This window comes from Perissodus microlepis, chromosome 11, assembly GCF_051167445.1.
Source record: "Perissodus microlepis isolate ML-2025 ecotype Zambia chromosome 11, ASM5116744v1, whole genome shotgun sequence".
In the NCBI taxonomy this organism is placed as follows: domain Eukaryota; kingdom Metazoa; phylum Chordata; class Actinopteri; order Cichliformes; family Cichlidae; genus Perissodus; species Perissodus microlepis.
The window spans coordinates 7,475,430-7,498,478 of NC_140471.1; the positions used below are offsets into that span (position 1 = coordinate 7,475,430).

At 41.6% G+C, this 23,049-nt stretch overlaps 1 protein-coding gene across 4 annotated transcripts in view; it reads right to left on the bottom strand.

Annotated features, from left to right (window-relative positions):
- Window positions 1–23,049, bottom strand: part of vps13b (vacuolar protein sorting 13 homolog B) — a 298,568-nt gene that overhangs the window by 57,124 nt on the left and 218,395 nt on the right. For 3 of the 4 annotated variants that reach the window (XM_084942710.1, XM_084942712.1, XM_084942713.1), the window contains 4 exons: window positions 20,010–20,405; window positions 7,243–7,445; window positions 5,813–6,029; window positions 4,116–4,300 (listed from right to left, as the gene is read on the bottom strand). In XM_084942710.1, the coding sequence (XP_084798836.1) occupies window positions 4,116–4,300; window positions 5,813–6,029; window positions 7,243–7,445; window positions 20,010–20,405 (1,001 nt within the window). The remainder of the gene's footprint in view (window positions 1–4,115; window positions 4,301–5,812; window positions 6,030–7,242; window positions 7,446–20,009; window positions 20,406–23,049) is intronic. The other variant, XM_084942711.1, reaches the window with a different exon arrangement.

A 23,049-nucleotide genomic window follows, 5' to 3' on the forward strand; every position in this document is an offset into this window, starting at 1 on the left:
CATTTACTTTACTGGATGCTGTGTCTGAACTAGAACTTTTATTCTCTGCTTTAACACGCTCCATCTCCTCCAGCTCCCCTGAGCTGGGGTCAAGCTGAATCATAGCTCCTGTGTTTGCTCCATGGTTCCCAGGCCCCACAGAAGCAGGAGGAGGGGAACACGAACAGGATGGACAGAAAAGAGAGCAAGACGAACACCTGCTTATGATTCAGAGAACTGACTGCATGTAACAAGAAGGTGACAATGAGTCACCTTTCTCTCTTATCATCGGCTCATTGCTTCGGCACTCTACAGGTGGGAACCTGTGGATGCTCCATTAGGGATCAGATGCTTTTCAGCGGCAAGAGTCCCCTCCGACCAACCACCAAATTCTGACATTGCTCCCCTTCAACCGTATGTAAAAACAGCTCAGGCAGCAATTTGACTTTGAGTAATGGAAGGAGGTTTGAATTCCCCCTCCGAGATACTGGAACCAGTTGGGAAACCACAACTATTTAAATGCAGGAAATCTTGATTTTATAAAATGTTAATATGATCTGCTCTGGGGACAAGCGAGCAGCAAGGCTCAGAGCAGGAGCCCCCCCCCCCCGCCAGTACAACCCTTCATTTATTCTGAAGATCAGGGGAAAGTGGGGAAGGACTAAAGGAAAGGAGCAAGGGGGGAGTGTGACAAAAGGAGGGGGGGAGGGGGTAGTGAGGAAAACCGATCGGAAAACCTATTTTTATTTTGTTTACATGCAGTCCTCTGTCCACCTGCTAATATGCTTAAAAAAAAGAATTTAAAAAAATTACTTCATAAATGACAGAGAGGAATGAACACACAGCTTAATGCTGACTATCACTCGCCCTTAACAACTTATTTCTTTTCTTTCCCTATGCCTCTCACTTTCCATTTCTCAAAATCTATCAGCCTCCATCTCTGCATAGCCACATGGTAATTTTAGAGGCCTGAGAAATTATGACTGCCTTCTCCCTCTCTCTTTCTCTCTCTTCAGTCTTGATGTAAAGTAAATGAAATTCCTTTGGAATACAAACTAAGCCATTACTGTGTTTTGGAGTTTTATGGCTGCATTTCCGTTCCCCTCAGCTGGACTTTCTTTCTGGTCCTGGGAGGAATTAAAAAAGCGAATTAAACGAGACTGCTGATGTTTCCTAAAAGGCAACGCGTTACCATTATGTCACTGGGGCTACAATTAATCAAACCTGGGACTGCAATAACTTTGGCTGATGACCAAGAACTTCAGTTAAAATAACAACCGTAAATGTAATTTACCTGTAAACAGATATCCAATATCTTAGAATTACTTTCACGTCTAGTTTAGCAACAACATATTTAGCAGTGTTCAAAAACGTACTGGAATAGCTTTTAACACCGAATTTAAATCAGTTTAAACAAACAAACACATTGTGTGTTATGTCCTACATTTGTACTACTACCAGCAACCCTATGAACATGCTGCAGCATCGTTTACATGGATAACACAAAAACAGCAGAGAGACTCATTGCTTACTTTTTGATCCTTTACAGCTGCCTCAGTAGTTTTACAAGTTCTAGTCCTTTCTAATAGAAGACAACTAATGTTGCACAATGTGCTTTATAGATTTCTCTAACTTGTCAAATGCAATGGCTTCCATTGCTTTTCTCTGCAGATGCTGCATCAAATCCCCACATGAAGGAGTTTTAACAACAGTTGTGTGCTTGGGGCCTCCTCTTTTCACCACTATCCCTGCAGTAGCCTCAACACCTGATTCCTTTTAACAGACTTGTCAGAAGAGATAGGACCATGCCACATGACAGGGGAAGAGGAGCAGAGTGGAAGATGTGGAAACCATATGCTCATGAACCACTGGTTCCATAACTCCTGCTGTGTAATGCACACAACTCTAATACACATGTCTGTAGTCACAGGCATTGTCTTTTACGTACTGGCACAGACATATGTAGTAATGCAGACGCAAATGCATGATTCTTATTGACATCTGATATACTACTGTCCTAGTGGCTCACAACACATTGTGAATCAGTGTTATTTGTGTAAATGTGATCTGAAAATGCATTTTCTGTGCACAGGACACATATGTGTAATAGTAACATGCATTATATTGCAGAGTATACATCAGGAAGGACGTACAGTTCATTTTTGCCTGCCTGTCATTTCCAGCAGCTGCTAAATAATCAGCATCCTCTTCCTTGGAGTAGAGAAAGTGTAGCATTGTCACACAGATCCTCTCACACTGAGGCTTCTGTAGGCATTAACAGAACTGCAGAAGACACCACCCCCTCTATGGTTATATATATATATTTCTTTAACCCCCTTTCACTCAATGTTCTTTCCTATTCCTCCACCCACAATAACCCCTCCCCCCAATCCCAACTCTATCATCACATCTTCCTCCAACTCTCTCTCCTCTACACACATCAGCTCCCTCTTATTCTCTACTGTAACTCAATATGTGGCCAATCAGCTCGAGGGTTTGCTCAGGAGTTTTGCTCATTACAGACTTTACAGCTGTGGGGCCTCGCTGAAAGTCAGACATCTGCAGCACCTTCCAAAATCTTTCCTCTCCTGGGCCAGCACACATAAACAGACAGAATCTGTACTGTAGGTGAAATGGCTATGGGAGTTCAGGAAAGAATGTGAAAGATAAAGAGAGGAGATGGGGAGATGAGAAACCTATGCTGCAGCCGGAGAAAAATAGGAGAAGGAAAAGACGAGGACATCCAACCCCAAAGCTTCAAACTGAATAAAAAAAGCTAAAAGCCAGTTGGGAATTATTTTGTCATAGTAAAACTTTGTACACTTACAATGTTATAGCCATCACGAACTAATGCTAAACTGTTGTTACAATAATGTAATCTTTGATCGGCTGTCTGTATTTATGTACTTGACCCATCCTTGCATCATATTTTGAGAATCTAGTGGTAGATCATTTATCAGTCGCTATACAGCTGCTTCTCAGTCACACAATTGAATTTAAAACCACAATAACAACGCCATTCAAATAAAATCAGACCAAACACAGATGGCTTTGACTGGGCTAAGAAGAGAGGGTGACAAAACATGTTTTGCATGTTCTGTTCCCACAAATTCAATTCCTAAAGGAATGGTCAAAAATATAAATCCAACCGACTGTTGCAATGACACTATCAGGCACTGACAAATGTCATATTTCTGTTTCAAGAAAAAAAAGAGAATATGGAGGAGGATGCAAAAGAACACAATTTGGGATGAATCTTTTCTTTAAGAATGAAAAGTTGGAAAGAGAAGATGGGGAAAGAGAGGATGGGGAAATGAGTGATAGGAGGAAAAGTGGGATGTCCTGTCCCCCACTGAGGCCCTGAAGGCTCGGTAGCTGCTGCACCCTGCCAAAATATAACCTCATCTGTGCTTTGAGACACCTGGCTATTCACACCAGAGCATGCACGATGACTTCCACAGCTGTCTGACCATGTATTACATGTTTGGAAAGACAGCAGGGGTCTCTGTCATTCAATAACATGCAGTGTATAGGAGTTCTCATGACTCATGTCAAGGGAATTACAACGCCCCCCCCCCCCCAGTCCAGCTCTACGACGCTTTATTTCCCTTTTAGTGCAGGTGATGTTAAGCAAAGACTACTGGCAGAGGTATGTGGATTCTCTCCTAATCTTGCATCTTAGTATCTGACTATAGCATCTGCACAATGAGCTGGACCATGGATTGGTTAATGCATTACTGTTCTTTGCTTTTTTGGAGTTTTGGAGTAAAGGCAGACATATAAGACATATACTCTCTATATACTATGGAAGGGACATAATATAACATAACATAAGATGAACGGCTATGAAAAGAGAATGCAAATACTAAGTGCCTTATACCCGCATTCTCTCTAATGGCCACCAGGGGGTAAAGCCTGCAGTTGAAAAAATATTTCTGGTCCTGTAGAAGTCTCTAGGAAAATGTCACTTGCACCGACCTCTGTGAAAAACCTTTCCTGGTGGGTTTGTGGGCTCATTGGATGCCTATTTTGAAAACTTTGGTTATTCTAAGTATTACGCAAAAGAAAAGGCTATCTTTTTGATTGAGAACGTTACTCGTCAGATCTGGTTTCAAACCCCGGGCGTCATTTTCTACCTGCAAGACATCTCCCAGGTCTGCAGTGCTGATCTCAGGGTCTTCTGTGGTGTTGAAGGGAACAGGTGTTATCCTGACAAAGGTAAGGACACGAGGTTCTGGGTATCTCCACAACATCACCCCTGGGGTATCGTCTGTCTCGCTGTAAAACACCACCTCATGTGGACCTGGCAGTCTCTGTGAAGCTGCGAGGAAAGAAAACAAAACAAAACAGGATTTTATTTAATTTGTCAGTGATTTTCTGTTGTGGTTATACTTCAGAGCAAGACTTACAGACTAAAAAGAGAAAACACATGACGAGTAACAGAAAAAAAGTGGCAGAACTAAAACAGCAAAAAGTAAACAAGGGGCAGAAAAGGATTCTGGGGCAAAAACCCACTGATACAATGAATTGAACAGAAATCCAGTTTAATTATAAGAGTGGCCTCTTTCCCCCCTGAAATATAGGTTAAAAAAAGCATTTACTTTTTCTCCTTTTGGTTCAAAGGGACTATATTTAACTTGCATCCATGTTTTGTGTAGCAATGTTTGCATGGTTATTTGTACTATGGTATCTGAAACTACCAAAACAATTTTGCCTCAGAAATTGCTGTGGATGTTTCCATGCTTTCTGAGTGTTTATATGCATAAGGAGCCCTTCATAAACATAGTGGCTAAGTAACCATTTTTGCTATTGAGTAAACGGCCATTGATTGAACCACGCCAAGCACCTGCAAAAGCTGGAGAACGCTGGATCTAAACCTCTGAGTGGTGTTTTGACTCACTTTGTGGCTGCTGCTTGGGATTCAAGTCCTTTGGAAAAATGTTTATTTAAAAAAAAAAAACAGTCAAGCAGAGAATTTCTGCTTTGTTTGGTTCCAGGGCTTCACAAGTTGAAACTTTTGGTTTTGTATAAAACCATTTCTTGTCTGTGCTCTCTTAGAGGTGGACAGCATATTGTTCTTCAACAAAAAGGGCAGATGAAAGAACAGGCAGATACATTCATGAGGCTTTGCTTTCAACTGAGAGAAAGTGGGTTAGAGACTCATTCTGCCCTCGTTTCCACCAAGCTTTCATTTACTCTTCCTGTCCATCTACCCCATCTATCCCTGTCAGACCTGGGGAGCGGCACTTCCTGGTCTTTGCTCTGGGGCCCAGTTTGACAACATGTTGCAGACAGATTGTCCTCTTGGTTCTAGTTCACTACTGTACTTTTTTTTCTGCTTCAGCCAGAATATTAAATGCATCAAAGACCAGTTGAACAGTGCAACAAACAAAGACTCAACCACAGCTGACAGAGTGGACGGTTGGTCTACAGCCAGAGAGAAGTTTGATCCTCTGTGTATAATGTTGCTGTGTGTGTCTAAAGGACAGCGCACACAAAGCACAAAGAGAGGGAATAAACACCATGTTACTCAGAGTGGAAACAGGCAGACATATCTGATGAAACTTCTTTTCACACAGGGCTTTGATCTGACTTTGATTTAAGTCGATGTGTATCTTAAGTGACATCTCACTTTGTCACAAAAGCTCTTTTTTTTAAGTTTGTCCAACTCACTTACACGAATATATGAATAAACAGCCATTGTTACTGTTTATCCTATGGACCGAAACTTATCAAGAAACAATTACTACTATTATTATTACATTTCAATCTCTGTTCTATGAGCCGCACATCATCTCTACATCAGATCAACGTACAGCACATTGACATTCACCTGAGTCCTGGATATACTGGAAACGTCCTGTGCGTAAGTCATCTGAGCTGTGCTCTGTCCGAGGAGAGGGAGAGCCTGGAGACGGAGGTGGCTGGGTGTGGCAGGCCTTGCCTTTAGCACAGCTTTCAGCTGAATCCCCTTTCTGCAGGTGGAAGTAGGCACGGAGGTGCTCCTCTATCAGCTTCAGGCAGTTCAGGTGTTCCTGGCCCCAAAAGACCTGTTGTTGGGACAGAACAAAAAAGGTGAGATGACTGGGAGAAAGGATTAAAAGAGTAAAAGGGGAGCATAAGGAGCTCCAAATGGGGAAAAGTCGAAAGAAGTTAAATAACAGATGGGCATGAGGATAAGGCTACATGTTACAGACTTCTGGCTCTTCCTTGAAAAGCTGCATCAACACTTTCTTTTCCAAAACAGGAAGAGAAGGAGTCAGGATTACCCTCATCATCACCCATTCACAACCTTACCAACATTACCCAACACAACCTTACGTCTTCCCCACTTATCCGCGGCATTCCCCTTCCCCTGTTCCATCAAAGCAAGTCTGCCTGGGGTTTGGACCAAGGACCAGGAATCTCTGAGTCAAAAACTCTTCACACATGGAGCTGCCCGACTGCTCGGCCGCCGCTCACTAGCTTTGCAAGGGTGGGTTATGACTAAACTCTTAAAAACAGGAAAATTTGGGGATTTTTTTTTCCCCCCATGTTTTCGGAAAGAGAGCACGAAAAGAAGGAATCTGAGGGAATTCCGGTGGTTTTCGTACAGCACTTGATTAAAACACCACAAATGCCAATATTTGCAGAGGGAAATGTATGATTACGTATTAAGTGTTGAGTTGCGAGTGATGTTTCTGTTTGTGGGCACGCAATAAGAGCATTAGAGAATCATTGACTAAAAGGGGTCAGGGGGTTCCCCCTGAGCAAGTAATGTGGAATAATACACTTGTAATAATGTGCTCAGTCAGTCACATTGAAGAGGGACTTTTCAGTATGGGCATTATGTAACTTGTGACAGGAAAAAAGCCACACATATATAATACACAGCATCTATTAATAGCTTTTTAATATTCCACCACTTAACCAGTAGATATGACTCAAATGTACAGTGAAATTACAGCATGTAATTTCTACTGTCATCGCTTCACTCCAAAGAGGACAGAAGCCATGGTGAATTAAAAAGGAATATCAGATTCAAGAGGAGTGTTCAGATTGTGAGAAGCTGTGATGTGAGTGGGTGTCAGCATATAAATGCTGTATGGTTTCATTTGGAAACCAATGACAGTTAAGCGGATGTTTTAGTGGGTGGTAGGTCTACCTTGAGATTAAGACTGGTGTTGAGCAGGAAGAAGCTCATTAAAACATTTACAAAGCATTCTTCAGAGAGACTCATTTCCATCAACTATCGCTGTGCCTAATAATTAAACCTATACAAACCTGCAGGAGGCCTCCCTTCAGGTCTAGTAGCAGTTTGGGGGGGCCGGGCTCGGGTCCAGGGCTGCCACTGTGGCGACACCAACGAGCCTCTAAGGAACTGCTGCAGGAAAATGGTGCCAACAGTACACGGCTCCGCTCCTTTAGTCCAGTTCTCACCAACACATCTTTTACCTCGAGCAGCACAGAGGCGGCCTGAATGGCATCTTGGAACACAAAAGAAGTAGCAATAAATGTCATGCACAGCACAGGGCAGAACTAAAGAGAGAAAACAGAAGGTAAAGGATAAATGGTTTGTGGGTAAAGTAGAAGCAGGCGCTCAGTAATTCTACAATGGAAAAAAGGACAAAGGTTCAGACAAATGGGGAAAAGTGGAAAATCAATCCTGGTTTCAAAGTGAAATATCGATACCTCTAACGATGTATAAAAACTAACACTGTTCATTTGCAACTGGGCCAGACGAAATGAAAAGACATAAACAACTGAACCTCAAATATCAGCTGCACAAATACTTGCCTCTATGTTTTTGCACTGGTCAATTACAACAGTCTGGCACTGTGATAACAGAGCAGCAAAACTTACAGTGCAGTTACACCAACCACATCCTCGTGGATATTGTGCTCGCCTGATGTTAATGGCATAAATACTTGGCTCTCTGGGGACGGAAACAACATTACTCTTCGCTCAGAACAGGCATATGTAAATGCCTTGGACCTCGTGTTCTGTGTGCAGATAACCAGCTAAACTATATTCAGTGTTAAGCCACCAGAAACACTGGGATTAGACAACATCTGGGTGTAAAATTTACAACACAGAAATATTAGTTAATATAATGGGGCTCCATGAGTTCATTTCATGGACAGAGGCACACTGGGGTATTTGAAACGGTCAAACTAATCTGAAACTAACTGCATATCTTTGTCTTTATATTGTAAATTGCTAAAGTAAAAGGTTTAGCAGACACGTTACAATGAGAGAAAAGCCAAACACCCACTCATCCTGTAAGCCCCAAAGGTAGCAAAAGCCCCAGCTTAATAAGGAAAGCTTGAAACATCATCTGTCCTTTCCATTAAACCTGAGACGCATCATTGTGGTCACAAGCTCTCCTGAACTTGTAGTTTTGCTGCCATAACTCACTATACATGACAACTAGCTGTTGATGTGGGAGGGCTGATCAGGTCAGTTATAGCTACAGCGGTGGCAGCCCATTTGGAAACCTCAACACTGGATGACTAATAATGCCCTGAGAAGTGGTTCTTCAAACATGTCTTTTAACTCGAGACATTCTCACTCCAGCTGACTTGGCTGTTAGTCTGGGAAAGTCAAAGAAAGCAACACCTGTTTCTGCGTCTAGCAGGAAAACAGTTTTTGAACTTTGTCAGACTGTTTTATATTTCTTCATAAATGTGATCGAAAACATCATCGTTTTTTCACACAACACCTAAAAGCCAAAGAAAGAAGGAATACAATTAATGAAATGACATAAAAATATTACTCAGTCATTTATCTGTTAAGGAAAATGACCCAGTATTACACATCTCTGTGGAAAAGTATAAGAAACTCTAGTTTTAGCATTCGATTTTACGGTAGATGGGAATTTTTAATTGGTGGGAGAACAATCAGGTGGGAGTGGGCGCTATGGTGAATGAACTGGGCTTTGAGGAAGTTGAATCATAGCACAAACACAGGAGATCGCTAAGGACTTCAGGAAAAAAAAATTGTCAATGGTTAGCCAGGCTGGAAAAGGTTACACAACGTTCTCTGAAGAGTGTGGAATCCACTGATCCACAGTCAGACAACATGTGTACAAATGAAGGGAATTCCAGAGCATCGTTACCCTTCACAGGCATGATCAACCATGCCAAGAGTGATGTGGGAGATCATACAGAAATCCCTGGTGGCTTCTAAGTTACTAAAAGTCTCTCTTGCAAGAGGTCATCAATGCAGCATCAATGAGGAAGACAAACCAATAATAATAATGATAATAATAATGGATTGCATTTATATAGCGCTTTTCGGGACCCTCAAAGCGCTTTACAATACCACTATTCATTCACTCTCACATTCATACACTGGTGAAGGCAAGCTACAGTTGTAGCCACAGCTGCCCTGGGGCAGACTGACAGAAGCGAGGCTGCCATATCGCGCCATCGGCCCCTCTGGCCATCACCAGTAGGCGGTAGGTGAAGTGTCTTGCCCAAGGACACAACGACCGAGACTGTCCGAGTCCAACTCTTGAGCCACGATCGCAATGAGGAAACCAAAGCTCTCCAAACACATCACTGCTCCCTACTTGCAATTCACTAATGATAATTAGGACACCCCAGAAGGCTGTCCTGTATAAAAGATAGCATTTTTGGTTTAAATGAGAAGCGTCTAGTTTGGTAAAAAGGAAACACCGCACTGCAGCACAACAACCTTATTCTATCTGTGAAACAAAGAGGGATGGGGTTTGATTTGGGCCTGTTTACTGGATCTGGGCCAGGATGGCTCACCATCATTGATGGAGCAATTATTTCTCAGAAGAAAGTGGGTCATGCAGAAATGTGATGCTTAGCAACAAAATGGTTAAAGAAGATGAAAACAATGCCTTGGAAAAGCAAAGTCAAAGTCCTGACCTTAATCCAACAGTTCATGGGAGAAAAAACCAATGATGTTTTGCACATTAGATTTGGCTAATGTTGCTCAAAGCGGTGTTCAGGACTGATCGGGAGAAAGGTTTAGCTGCAGTTATGAAAGAAATTGAAAGCAAGTCTTCATGCTTCAAGATATTTTACATTTTAGCAATAAGGAATTCAACCCAGAACTCAGTGGTTCAAAACTGGCCATAGTTGCCAATGTAGGATAAGATCTGGGAACTGCGAAAGAAATATGATTCATATCATTTTCACACTCAAACAGTTCAGTGAGCCCTCAGGTCCCGTGAACAGGGACACCATTATCATGGAAGACAGCAATCCCATTAAGTCTCAACATAAGATAAAGGCAGTCAGAACAACTGTGCATTGAACTGCAGTGATACCTCTTTTTAAGGAAACAAGTAGACATGTAGCAAAAAGCTGCCAACAGCATAACAGAGGCAATGTATGGTCAAACATTCAGGATTTACCTCTATGATAATATAAGCTGTTTAAAACATGGTAAACCCTTTGTTAACTCAGAATTAGCACCCAGAAATAACATCAGCATAAGTATGTAGAAAAAAAACCGCACTGTGCATGACATGATGTGTATGGAGCAGATGGCAAATTACACAGTGTTTGGATTGGCAGGCTACACTATCGATATTTTTCCATAAAAACCACACCAAAAATAAAACTTTTTATTCCTTATATTTGAAAGCTTTAGGTAAAGACAGCCTACTTGGAGTTGCGGTTCACTTGGGGTAAAGCAAAAAATAAATGGGGGTTGAAGGAGAGATGGAAAGGCATATGAATTGGGGGACTGGGGGAGGAGGTGACAAATGAGGAGATGAATAGATATAGACACGGATGGTGGGAAAGAGTGTGGAGACGAGAACAGAGGATATGAGAGAGAAAGTGAGCTATGATGTGATGAAGATATGACACACAAGGATACTCAAATATTTCCAGGCTTGGTCAACTGACTAAGGAACATCTTATTCAACATTAAAGTGCAATAACACAACATGGGGTTCCAAAGAAAGACAACTTCTACTGCATAAGACAATCTGGGGTAAAAGTTAAACTGGAATGACTCATTTCTTTCAGGAAAGATATTGTTGATACAAGTTGGCAGCTTACCTGGTAATATCTCCTGGTGCCGTAGCACAGACAGAGCTTGGATATTACTTACTCAACTGTGGACAATGGGTTTATTTTCATGGCTACGATTTATTACACAGTTCAAGGGAACTCCCAAACTGGGTTGTTAAGATGAAAATCTTTCATGAACACTTATGTATAAAAGCACATTTAGGTTAAGTGCAGTCACACATAGGCACATTTAGCAAAGTAGAGCCGAATGCCTACATCCATACAGATGTAAATCCAGACGTTTACCATGCACACCCAGGTGAACAAGTGGAAATAAATACACACACATGCACATAGTCGCACGCACAGAGTGTGTAGCAAAGCATTTCCTCCCGTCTCACCATGCGTCATTTACAGCCCGGTTGACCGCAGCATCCTGATGTTAAAGCCAGCAGCAGCAGCAGCAGCAGCCAACACTTTCAATAATCAGCCTAATTGGGAGTGGTTTTAATGAGGGGGAATCCCTTTCTTTCTCCATCGCTAACTCTGTTCCTGCTTTCATGCTGAATAATAGTCAGAAGCACATTTCTTCAGCCTGTTCCCATCCTTGCCTTTGCTCTTTATGACCATATTACCACTTTGTAGGTTTGTCTCCAGAGACAGCAGACAGCCCAAAGACATTACACAGCCGGACTGTGAAATTCTGCCATAAGAAGGAGGTAACATCTTTCAATACTGGTGAGATGATTTGAAATATGGGCTTTGTATAGCATATATACAATATATTTATAAATGATGAGTATTAAACACACAGACAAAACCAAACAGTGACACATTGGGCAAAGAAAAAGACCAAGAGGAGAAGAGAGAAGTAAGAACTTGATTAATAAGGAAGTAAATATAGGTGCACAGGCAGCTGTTTGGACTGTCTTGATCTAAGACAGGGCTGGTAAGAGAGGTGATCAATAAGGCCAGTGGACAGATGTCAGTGAATCACCTCTGCCCGATGTACACATACAGTACATCGTGGTTACAAATAGGGGAAAACAAATTAAGAAGTAATACTTTGTTTTCTTCACATCTATAATAATATGCCGTCTGGTTATTTATTAATTTTTAATAAATAAACCATTGAGCCCTAATTAACTATACACATAGCACTGGTCTTTATATATCCCCTTAGGTGACTGCTAGAAACATCAGAGCTGTAAAGCAGCTGTAACAAGTGAGGAACAAATACACAGCTATAGTCCATGGATGCATGTGTATGAATAACTGTGTAATTGTGTTAAACTATTAGAATGGAGTCAAGATAATAAACAAAGCCCATTGAGAATTAATTTGGATTTCTGTACCTAATGCTTTCACTGCTAGTAGATTAGTAAACTAGTGCACACATACACACACACACACACACACACACACACACACACACACACACACACACACACACACACACACACATATCTACTGCAGGCAAATGCACAACCTATGACACTTGAGGAACCAAGTGGGTGGTGGGGAAAAGGTTGGGTAGAAATCTTCCTGAAGTGAAATACATCTCTGGCAAACATTAGATAGATTAGATAGGATCGGAGACTGATTTACCATGTTGGTTTCTCCCTGGCAGCCGTTATCTGACCACTGCCTGGCTGATTTATACTCAGCGACGTGCTGGTATCAATTAGAAGAAACCTAAAGGAGTCATTACATAACCAGGAGAGGCCCCTGAAGACCTTCTGGGATGGTAAGAGTAATAGGAGTAATATACTGTCACTCACCACAGAAATACACTACTCACTCACCACAAGACCACTATAGGACACTAGAGGAAACTGGTTTTGTAGCAGGGGACGCTATCGGCCAAAATAGCTCAGTGCAAAAAGCTGCATGTCAGCCAAGCCATTACAAATAGGGTAAATATGGGTTCAATGAGAGCTGCAAGGCGTAAGCAGATCGTGTATGCAAGATATGCATTTATTCCAACACTAAATGTAATTTCTCATAAGAACGCTACATATGAAGCTAAGTCTATGTGCTACATACACAGAATGTTTTCTTCCCCTAAAAGTGGAATTTTTATTACATGATATTCTTTTAGCCAGCCTAAGGCTGGGTTCTGACAAATTATCAGGTTTTAAGCTGACTTTGAGAAATCTTTTTCAAACAGCTTCGGGCTCCGTATGGATGCTTTCAAATGTAACTCAATAAGAAATGCCTCTTTTTCTTTGGCTACTCCAATGGTATGCATCCATTTGTGTGTGTGTGTGTGTGTGTGTGTGTGTTTGTGTGTTGGTTGGATATGAACAGAAGTAGAACAATTAAAAAAAAGAGTTGTGTGGCAAACTAATGGCGAGTAATAAACGATATAAAGCAACAACTGTATGAATAGTAATTTACCTTATTCATGAAGATGTACACTTGCTTTCTCTTACAGTCAGTCTATCTTTCTCTATAATCAAAAAATGTAAAATGTATCACTAACAGCTGGGCACTGTTTTGACAAAGTATACATTAAAAAAACACTCCTAGAAAGTACTACAAAAGAGCTTTTTAAGAGAGTAACGGTACTTTCTTACTAGGATTTATTAGGAAAGTACTTTTTCTCTCTAGAAAGCTGGAGGAGCTTGTTTTGAACCAAACATTTTGTACAGTCCCTGTTGGAAGATTTCAAAGTTTTGATGGTTGTAAAATACTTTTACCTATAGAAAAGTGCAAGTATCAACATGTGTGTACAAAAGCAGGCACATTAGATGATAAGCCGGTGGACTCAGAAATCATGGTTTTAATGACGACTGAGTCTTATTAAACTAATATCACCTAAATATCGACCTTTTACATTTAATGTCAATAACAATGTAAGATCAGCATCAAGCAGAAATGTGAGGTAAATACCTGAACAGACCGGACCCCTCTTCCTCACGTCTTCTCTGTGACATAGTATTTCTGTTATTAATGTGCTGAAAATAATTTATTAGTATAGCGAGCGTGCCAAATCACAGCAGATAAATATAAATCTTTTCTTGGCTTGGCTTAACTCAGCTGCTCTTTCCTGACCACTGAGGCAGAAATAATGTGATAGATGGAAGAGAGTGGCTTTCTTTCAGCAGAGTAAACAAACTGACATGATCATAATTCAAAGATTGGCCAAAGAAACAAAATAAAACTTGAACTGAAAGATAAAGACAGGACATAAATAAACAATGGGTAGCTTTCGCTTTGTTTCACAATAAGAATTTTTCATTTACAAGTGCGCTGGAGTAAAACGCAGGGAAGAAGAAGCTGGAGGTCCACACAAGAAAGGGATTGAGAGCAAAACTTAGCCTGTATGCGCAAAAATAAAGCACGCTATAGGAACAGGGTCTATGGACGTGTGGGTGTGTGCATTCTTAGGAAATCAGGGGCACTCTATGAGCAGTCAGAGAGCTGAGAGATTAGGGAGGGTCTTGTTTCATGGACCCCAAGACATCTGTTCTCTCTCTTTTGCACACCTCCTTTCTTTCTTTCATTGAACTACAAATGCCCCCCTACCTTGGGGAGTGGTGATTCGTGGATGGAGGGAGGAATGTGGGGCTTCCACTTGCTTTTCATTAACACAGGATCTGGTAACACACCTCACTGTCAACCTAATCCCCTCTCTCTCCATCTTGTCCCCTGGCAGAGAGGGGGTTGCTAAGACCAGGTACAGAGCCCCAGATGTTGCATGGATGATGAAGACAGGGTAGGATAAGGTGAGCGCAATGACAAATATTGGGGAGATCTTGCACTGGACACAGTGTGGCCTCCCTGTCCTCTCTTATATATGTCTACATGTGCCTTATGCCTCTCTCTTATGGGCTTATGTGCCACCTATCTTCTCAGTGAGTATTTTTCCTTTTCCCAGTCACAATCCATTTCCAACAAGCTCTTTTCTCAACTCCCTTGTTCCTGATTTAATTAATCTGCTTTAACTTTATTCTCCCTCTATTACTTTATCCTCAACACCCCTTGCTTCTCTTCTTTCGCAACTTCTCCCTCCCACTTCCTCCCTCTCCCGTTTCTCCTTACACACACAGGCCTCAACGTGAGGTCTGCTCAGGATTTGCTCCATCAGTCTTAGCCTGCCACTGAGGACCAGCACAGCAACAACAGCAGCAACAGTAGTAATACATACTGTAGAAGCAGTCGCACTACATTCTCCTGTCTTACATCTCTCATGTTCAGCTACTCCCAGGGGGGTCATTCCTGCTGACTTATTGTGGCAGCTCAAAGGCTCAACCTTACAGAATGGGAATCCCAACCTTTATCTTTGGAAAATTCCAAGGTATTTGCTTTCCAAGGCACAGAGTAGGCCAGAGTGGTGAGTGATGGAGGCAGTGCAGCTAAGGCTAAAAGTCAGCAGATACATCTAATGTCACTAGTGATCAGTCTGTGTAATTGGAGACAGTTTGTCTCCTTTCAGTGGCAACAAATCTGGAAACGCTATGTGAAGAAACCCATGGGGAAAAAAGCCGTGTGTGTTGTGATCTATAAGTGTGCTTAAGTTGTCAAGTAAACAAAAAGAAAAAAAATCCGCATGCAACTGGGTGAGATAAACATGTTATTCAGTTTGCTTTAATGTCTTACCCCATATAAACAAGAGGCTCTTTACAAGCATTTAGTGCCACGTAAACTTCCCAAGTCTTACTCAAATCATGGCTCAGCATGTGCTCTGAGAAAAGGCGCTGAAATGAAATATCCGTCTTTAATGAGATCTGTACAGAGGATCTAAGATGTCTCAGGTATTTCACAAAGCACTCAGATATGATGTAAGAGGAGTTGAGTAAAACGTCTGCCATACATGATGACAGCATTAGTTTTATGGCAGTTGTTATAATGTCTTGTTCGGAACAGACGCGCATGAGGTTATGTTTTTCGAGGCGTAACAACAACCAGTATTTCAAGACGTTTAGAGCCAAACTGAGGATGAATAACCCAGTGGATGTCAATAAACACCAGTGGTCCTGATCCCCATATTTTTTATTTGCATCAGGTCAGGCTCTAATGGCTTGCTTTCAGTGTGCTGGTAATTGTGGAGAAAACAATACCCATGAAAAGACAGTTCACGGCAAATCAATCTGTACTTCCTGTGTTTACAGTAAACAAATCAAAGAACTATTATGAACGGATCTCTTGAAACGTATTACTGAGTGCAAAAGAAAGAGTAATAACTATAAATAGTAGAGTCATTCAAAAGCACAGTGAGTGGGACGGGATTAGCTTTCATACTAGCGCTATTGTCTCTAAACTGCTTTTTTTCCACTGCCTTGCACACACAGTTTCAACTGTGTTTATCAAAGTCAACACATCAAAGATGGATGAAAGCTGAAAGCTGGTGAAAATCAGTTCAGGGCAGCACTGCTGAGTATTGTGTCACCGTGCAGTTATGCAGATTCGAGTAAACAAAGTGCAAATTGTTTGAGGTTTTAATTAACATTTTTGACAATCATTTTATCTGAAGTAACCCTATATAACAACATCTGTAAAACAGATGCAGGCACTTAGGGGGCCTTGTTTCAGCGTGTCCTCGTTCTTCTGCAGCCCCAGTAAACAGAGGACGTGCCGCTCAGTGGCACAGAGGTAAAAAAACATCTACCTGAATGATAATGAGAAAGTCTTCCTCTTCATCTCCAGCACGTCGCATGCCATCTCCTCCCCCCTAATCCCCCCCACCTATTTTATCCTTCTGTTTCCATCTACTGTCCACTTTAGAAGACGTGCCAAGAAACAGCAAAAGTGAAAAACAAACTAAAAATCCCTCATCATCTGTTATAGTGCCCCGGCTCACACCCAGCTGCACAAAGAAATTGGAAGCTCTTTAATTTACATTAGCGGTTCTGATTGTCATAATGGAAACACTGTGAAGCCTCCTGGATAATAGTCAGTGTTGATGAAGGCAGGGTTTGGTTCTAGCACAAAAACAAACATCTTGCCCTCAAACACATTCATACATAACTGCGTGAAAAAAACGGTCTCTCTCATGTCCAAATGCACACATACCCACATAATCAAATACACCCAGTCCTACAACTTTAGACCCAAGACTAACACAAACATCTCACTTCACAGTTTACTGTCAAACCCTGTTGCTGGCAGATGAGGACTTTGCTAGCACATGTAAAAAACAACAATATTCCAAATAACAATAGAAGCAACAGTGCGATCTGATTCCCAGTGTTCATCACTGGGAGTATATGACAGAATGTAAAACCTTCCAAACAGGCAAAGACATCATACAACAAGCATGGAAAGAAAATACTTTCACTACTGGTATGCAGTGACATAGTGATCAATAGATATACAGAAGCTACTCATAACTCATAAAGAGGCACACACTCACCAAAACAATGGTTTAGGCTTTTGCTGTTGAATTAAACATATTGCAGAGTAAACATATTGCATTTCAGGCATATTTTTTAATTTGAAGGAATAAAAAATGTAATCGAGGTGAGCACATGAATGAACAATCTGTTCTATACTACATTTTGTATAGGATATCTGGAGCACTTTGCAACAGTACTGTATTTTCAAGGTGCCTGGATTCATTGCTCTCTTGGCCCAAATGCTGAGTTCGGGTACTAGACAAATGACACGCCACAGAAAAGCATGTACATTTAGTACAGAGTATTACAGAGTCTTAAATTTTGGTTACTTCTGCCAAACAGGGTGAAGTCATGACAGATGTTTCCAACATAGCTCCACCTGTTTCAAGAATTTCCTTGAAGCAAGTAGCCATATCTTGAAATATAGCAGAATGAAATGGATCACATCACGAGTTTGATGTTTTTCAGTTTTCACAAAAAGAACATGTAACAATGAGTCATTTAAGGTCCAAGCCCATTTTTAGCAATCTGCAAAATAATGACTCACGGTTCTGTTTTCCTACTTAACTTCCATGTTCACAATGTAAACTGTGCTTAGGCAATACCATTAAACTGCTACTCATTAGCTTTCCTTCAAACATCAATCGCTATCCCACTATGAGAAGCACCTTATAGTGTCATCAATCACAGAAGCTCCATTACCATCAAGTCTGTCTAAAACAGACCAATCACTTCAAGGACACAGGATTCGCCAACTCCCTTTCTAATAGCCTCTGGCCCCAAACCAGACATTCTTGTTTTCTTCCTGGTAAGATCACTAGAGCTCCTCAGCAGACTTGTACAAGGATTATTAATTTAACTGTTCACAGGCGCTACTGTCAATCTAGTCCCTAATTGTGGGTTTTTTGGTTTCAGGATTATTTTTTTTTATGCTGTAATTATATTTTCCTTACAAAAATTAATTTGCTTCTTGAATTGTTGCAGGTAGTACATCCGGTGAGCTTGTGTTTGTGTAGCTGTTTCGCTAGCTGTCAAAGTTGAGCATTAGTGCTTCTGACTACTGGTAGATCCTCTCAGGGAAAAGCCACTCTCGCTAAGGTTAGGGACTTCGTGCGGGTTGACCATCTTAGGGAAAAGTTCCCGTCACCTCTACATCGCCTGTCAAATATGCACCATCGCTAACAGATTCCATCTCTTGTGAGCATTACCATGTAATGATAGGAAGAACCCTGTAACGCTGTTTGCAAGTGTCGGTAGCCTCAAAAGCAAATTGCTGCTTTTCCAGTACTGTGGCAAAGCCCAGTGACAAACCAAACTCAGCTGACACTAGCTGGGTGGACATGTTCGAAGACGCAGAGGCCAAATTTCTTTGTCTTTCCAAACAGCTCCTTGACTCCAGAGAGGAATGCAGAGAAGAAGTTGAGCTTGTTGATTGATCCCCTCAGAGACAATAGCGACGAGGATGAGAAGGATTCTATTCTCCCTCTGCCCAGTGATCTATCACCTTCACATCATCTCCACCTAAACCATCAATTCACATTCACATCAAGGAGCCATCCTTCCCAAGTAAAATGGTATGTTTGAAAGCCTCCATGTACTAATATGGTCACCCTGATCTCAGCTTATTAGGTTGAATTGTTTCAGGACATAAGCCTCCCACTGGATGACTACAACTTGGGAGAAGATATGTGTTGTTATTGAGCTTATTCTCTAGGTTTCTGGGTTTCAATGTAGGACTATGGCTGTATCATAGGCCTGGCCATAGTAGGAGAGAAATCACTGTAGTTCAATCTCTCCAGCCTGCTTGACAAGCAAGTCAATATGGATTCCCCATATGAGCTTTCATGTGCTAAGGAGTTGTTTAGGGGAGGCAGTAACCACTGTGCAGGGTAGTGACTTGAGGAAGAAGCACGGTGATGCTTTTGACCTTTGCCTTCCCTACAAAGTCACAGCGTAAGAACCACTGCCGGCCTTCCCGGTCTTCACAACGACAGAGTGCAATGTAGACTTCAACAATGTAGGCTTCAGGGGGCTGGAAAGTAGTGTCCAGTCCCCTGAGGAGCAAGTGTCCTACTGGCCACAGACACAAGAGTATTACAGTTAAACATCTTTCACTGGTGTTGTCACCACCCCTGCTGCTGCATCAAGCCATCATTCCTTCCTCTGGAGGGAAACAAATGACACACAATATATGAACTGTGGTTGCTGCCAGAAGCACAGCAGGCAGCACTCATGGAGATCCATGCCCTGAGCACTCGATGGATTGTTTATTGTTCATTCCTCCCCCAAAGAAGCAGCGTGAGGAAGATGCTTCGTTCTACTCTAAGCTGTGTAACAGCTAACAATGTTTTCCCCATTCATAGTCAAGGAAGAGCACAAGTTCCCTCATTGTTTCCTGTTTATTCACCCTCCCTTCAACAGTTTGTGGGGTCAGTTCAGAGAGAGAGGTGTGTGGTTCAAAACAAAAAATCACTTTGAAAGATTTTTCAAAATCCTAGAAGTCATTAGTCCTTAGACAAGTTAGTGAAGCTTTCGTGGTCATGTTGAAATGCGCTTCCCATCATAAGATACCTTGCTTGGATATTAGAGAACAGGGGTTACCCTGGTAACTAAACATTACATGCACATTCACTGCTGGTCCCTCTGGTTCCTGTTAAGTTGACCTGTAATAACCCCCCCCCCCCAAAAAAAAAAACAAAACAGGTTTACTCACCTTCTATCCTAGACCCTGGCTTCATGTTCAGACTTCCTGCCATGGCAGACACTGATACCGTCATGCTGGGCCTCATTGGATGAGTGTCAGTCTCCATAACCACTAAAATCTGGGCAGTCCGAAGAGAAACCTTGTGAAAGGTGAGTGCCAGCGCCCCAACACTGCTGGCTTTACCCAGGGCTGAGGCCTGATGCTGTTTGTCTGCACGAGGAGGAAAGGCCCTGTGAAGTGTCTTTGCAGGGGAAGAATGAGGGGTGGAGGAAGCAGACGGTGGCTTACTTGAGCTGTCCCATGTATAGTTCGGTAGGATTTTATTCTGGTAAGCTTTGGCCTGCTCCAGCTTTGCCAAAGTGGGACTGATTTTCAAGGGACGTGATAGCTCCATGTTCAGTTCAGCTGTGGAGAGAAAAAAAAACAGATGACAGACAACAAAGCAAAAAAACAAAACAAACAAACTTAAATACAAAATTAAAGAGTGTTAGTCAATCTGTGCTGTTAGCAAACTTTACAAACAACAACACCCTCTGTGGACATGTGCTTGTGCACATCCTGACTTATATTTATGAAGTGCTGAGTGATACAGAAAACTGGGCTGGAAGCAGAGAGAGCAAAGTGTTTGAGCAGGTAATAAAAACATAACTTATTAGTCAGAAAAAACAAAAATACATCCTGATGGAAACAGACTAACTAGATCTCTATGGGAATCTGTGTGTTTTGTTTGCATATAGACACACACACACACACACACACACACACACACACACACACACACACACACACACACACACACACACACACACATATATGTATATGTGTGTGTATAGATATATATATTTTTTATAATATAGTAACAATTTAGGCTTGTCCAATTGTAGAGCAGGGCCTCTTAAACTATGTCAAAATGGGAACTAAAATTGAATAAATTCACTGTTGGCTGTGGTCTTTGGTCTTTAAAACCTGCTGTTGAAATTTGGAAAAACATCATAAATTGGATAAAATCCATTTGGGGGCTTTAAGACAAGGCAGGCTTCATCAATGTCCCACTGAGCAGATTTTCAGCTATCTGACCCATGGGATACTAAATTGTGCTGTGTCTCATAAATCAAACTTCTCTCTTCTTCTAATCACCCAACTTTGCATGCAAACTGTTAAAAGGACAGCTGGGTCCAGTCTCAATCTCTTTCTTCTCCTCGTCTTAGATGGACACATATGCACGCACAAATTCCTGATTGTCTCGTTGTAACATCCTAATGTGACACTGCGGAATAGCAGAAGAGAATGTTTTCTTCGTGCCAGCCGCGTAAATCTGAGACCACTCTCTCCTGTTCAATCTCACTCTCTGGTGCTCTGCAGCCTTCAAACACTTGACTGGAATATACAGAGACACATGAATTAACTCAATGCCGTTTTACACCACTTCCATTATCCCATTTTTCCACTTGCTCATGATGATGGGAGAGGGAAGCAACCCCCCCCACACACAAAAAAAACCCCAAACCAAAACTAGTGCAGCTGTTTTTCATGGTCTCATCAAGGCCCCAGTGTTTACAGCCTCTTAAGGGTTTTAGGCCCCCTGTCTACCTCCTCTCCAGGTAAGAGCACTAAATGACATGAGCGGGAACACTGCCAAGAGTGAAAGGCCAAAACACACACACACACAGACTGAATTTGCCTTCGGGATACTTTCTCTTTTAATTCAGCGGAAGTAAAGCACATGGTCAAATGGAAGGATAACTGCAGAGACGAGCTGGAGGAAGGATAGGTGGAATTTGCTGTGCAATGTAGCTTATCATTTCCACTTGACTTATCACCAGGAAACTTTACAGTGGTGAAATAAATAGCTGTACGCAGCTGTTCATCCAGGTTCCTCTGTTCCCCTTCCCATGTTACTTCACCAATCCATTTTCTCCCCGTCTGTTTCATGTAAGCCATCTTTCTGCTTCTTCTCTCTTGCTCAGTCATTTCTATCTTTTACTCTTCCTCCACCCACAACCTAATCAACCCATCCCTGTAATCAAGTAAAGATGTCCCTGATCAACCAGCCAGAGCTAGTGCCATGGCCTGGCTCCCGGCACATGGAGACCTGGTACTCATTATCATTGTACTCACTCCCAAAGTTCCTTTCTACACCCTACCGGTCCTATCCCCCCACCAACGGCAAATCTGAAGTGAGGGCAAGGTATTTCTATTTTTTTCACTAATCTGAAACTCACCAAATCAAACTGAGTAGTGCAAGTCGATACGGCTAACTATAACTCAGACTTTTCAGACTGGAACTCATGGTTATAGTTATCCTTCTTGCATGTAAGGCCCATGTCTGAAATAAGGTACTAACCTTTTAAATAACGATGATCAATAAAATATTCCACTAAACTGTGCATTAATTGTATATACTTTTAAAGAAAAGTTAGATTTTAAAGAAAAGTGAATAAATTCCCTCCTGCTCGTAACCAGGATATCATAATGTATGAATATTTATTGTTAAATATTAAATTTCCATTTCTATATTTAAGTATTCCTTAAGGAATGGTGGGAAAAAGAGTAAGTTTCCTCCTTTTTATAGTGTGAAATGATTACAGGCCACTGCTATCTATCGGGGTTTAGTACTGTGAAGAGACAGCCACAGCATCTGTACAGCCTCCAGTGTTTTTTTGCAGAAGTTTATCAAATTTCCACATATCGAACAAAACGTGTTTTTCTTCTTCTCTAGAGCTGATCATCTGTGAGAAACAGAGACAGATGTAGGAACATGTGATTTCACTAGGCAAAGATGACATAAAAAGAGGAAACTTTAACCTCAAGAGGGAAAGAAAGGCTTTTAGGTTTTACAGACTAAAGTGTAAATTCTGTATTTATGGATTAAGATGTGACATCCGATAAAGACTTCCCTCAACCATATATACTGTAAAGTGAAGGAAAAACATAAATGTCACTCTTATTTTAAACTGCCAGCAGCGTGCCAGCAGGGGCCATGGGTGACTGGGATTTTCTTTTTTAAGGCAAGAAATATAAATATTGAAAGAAATGTGGTGAAACCTTT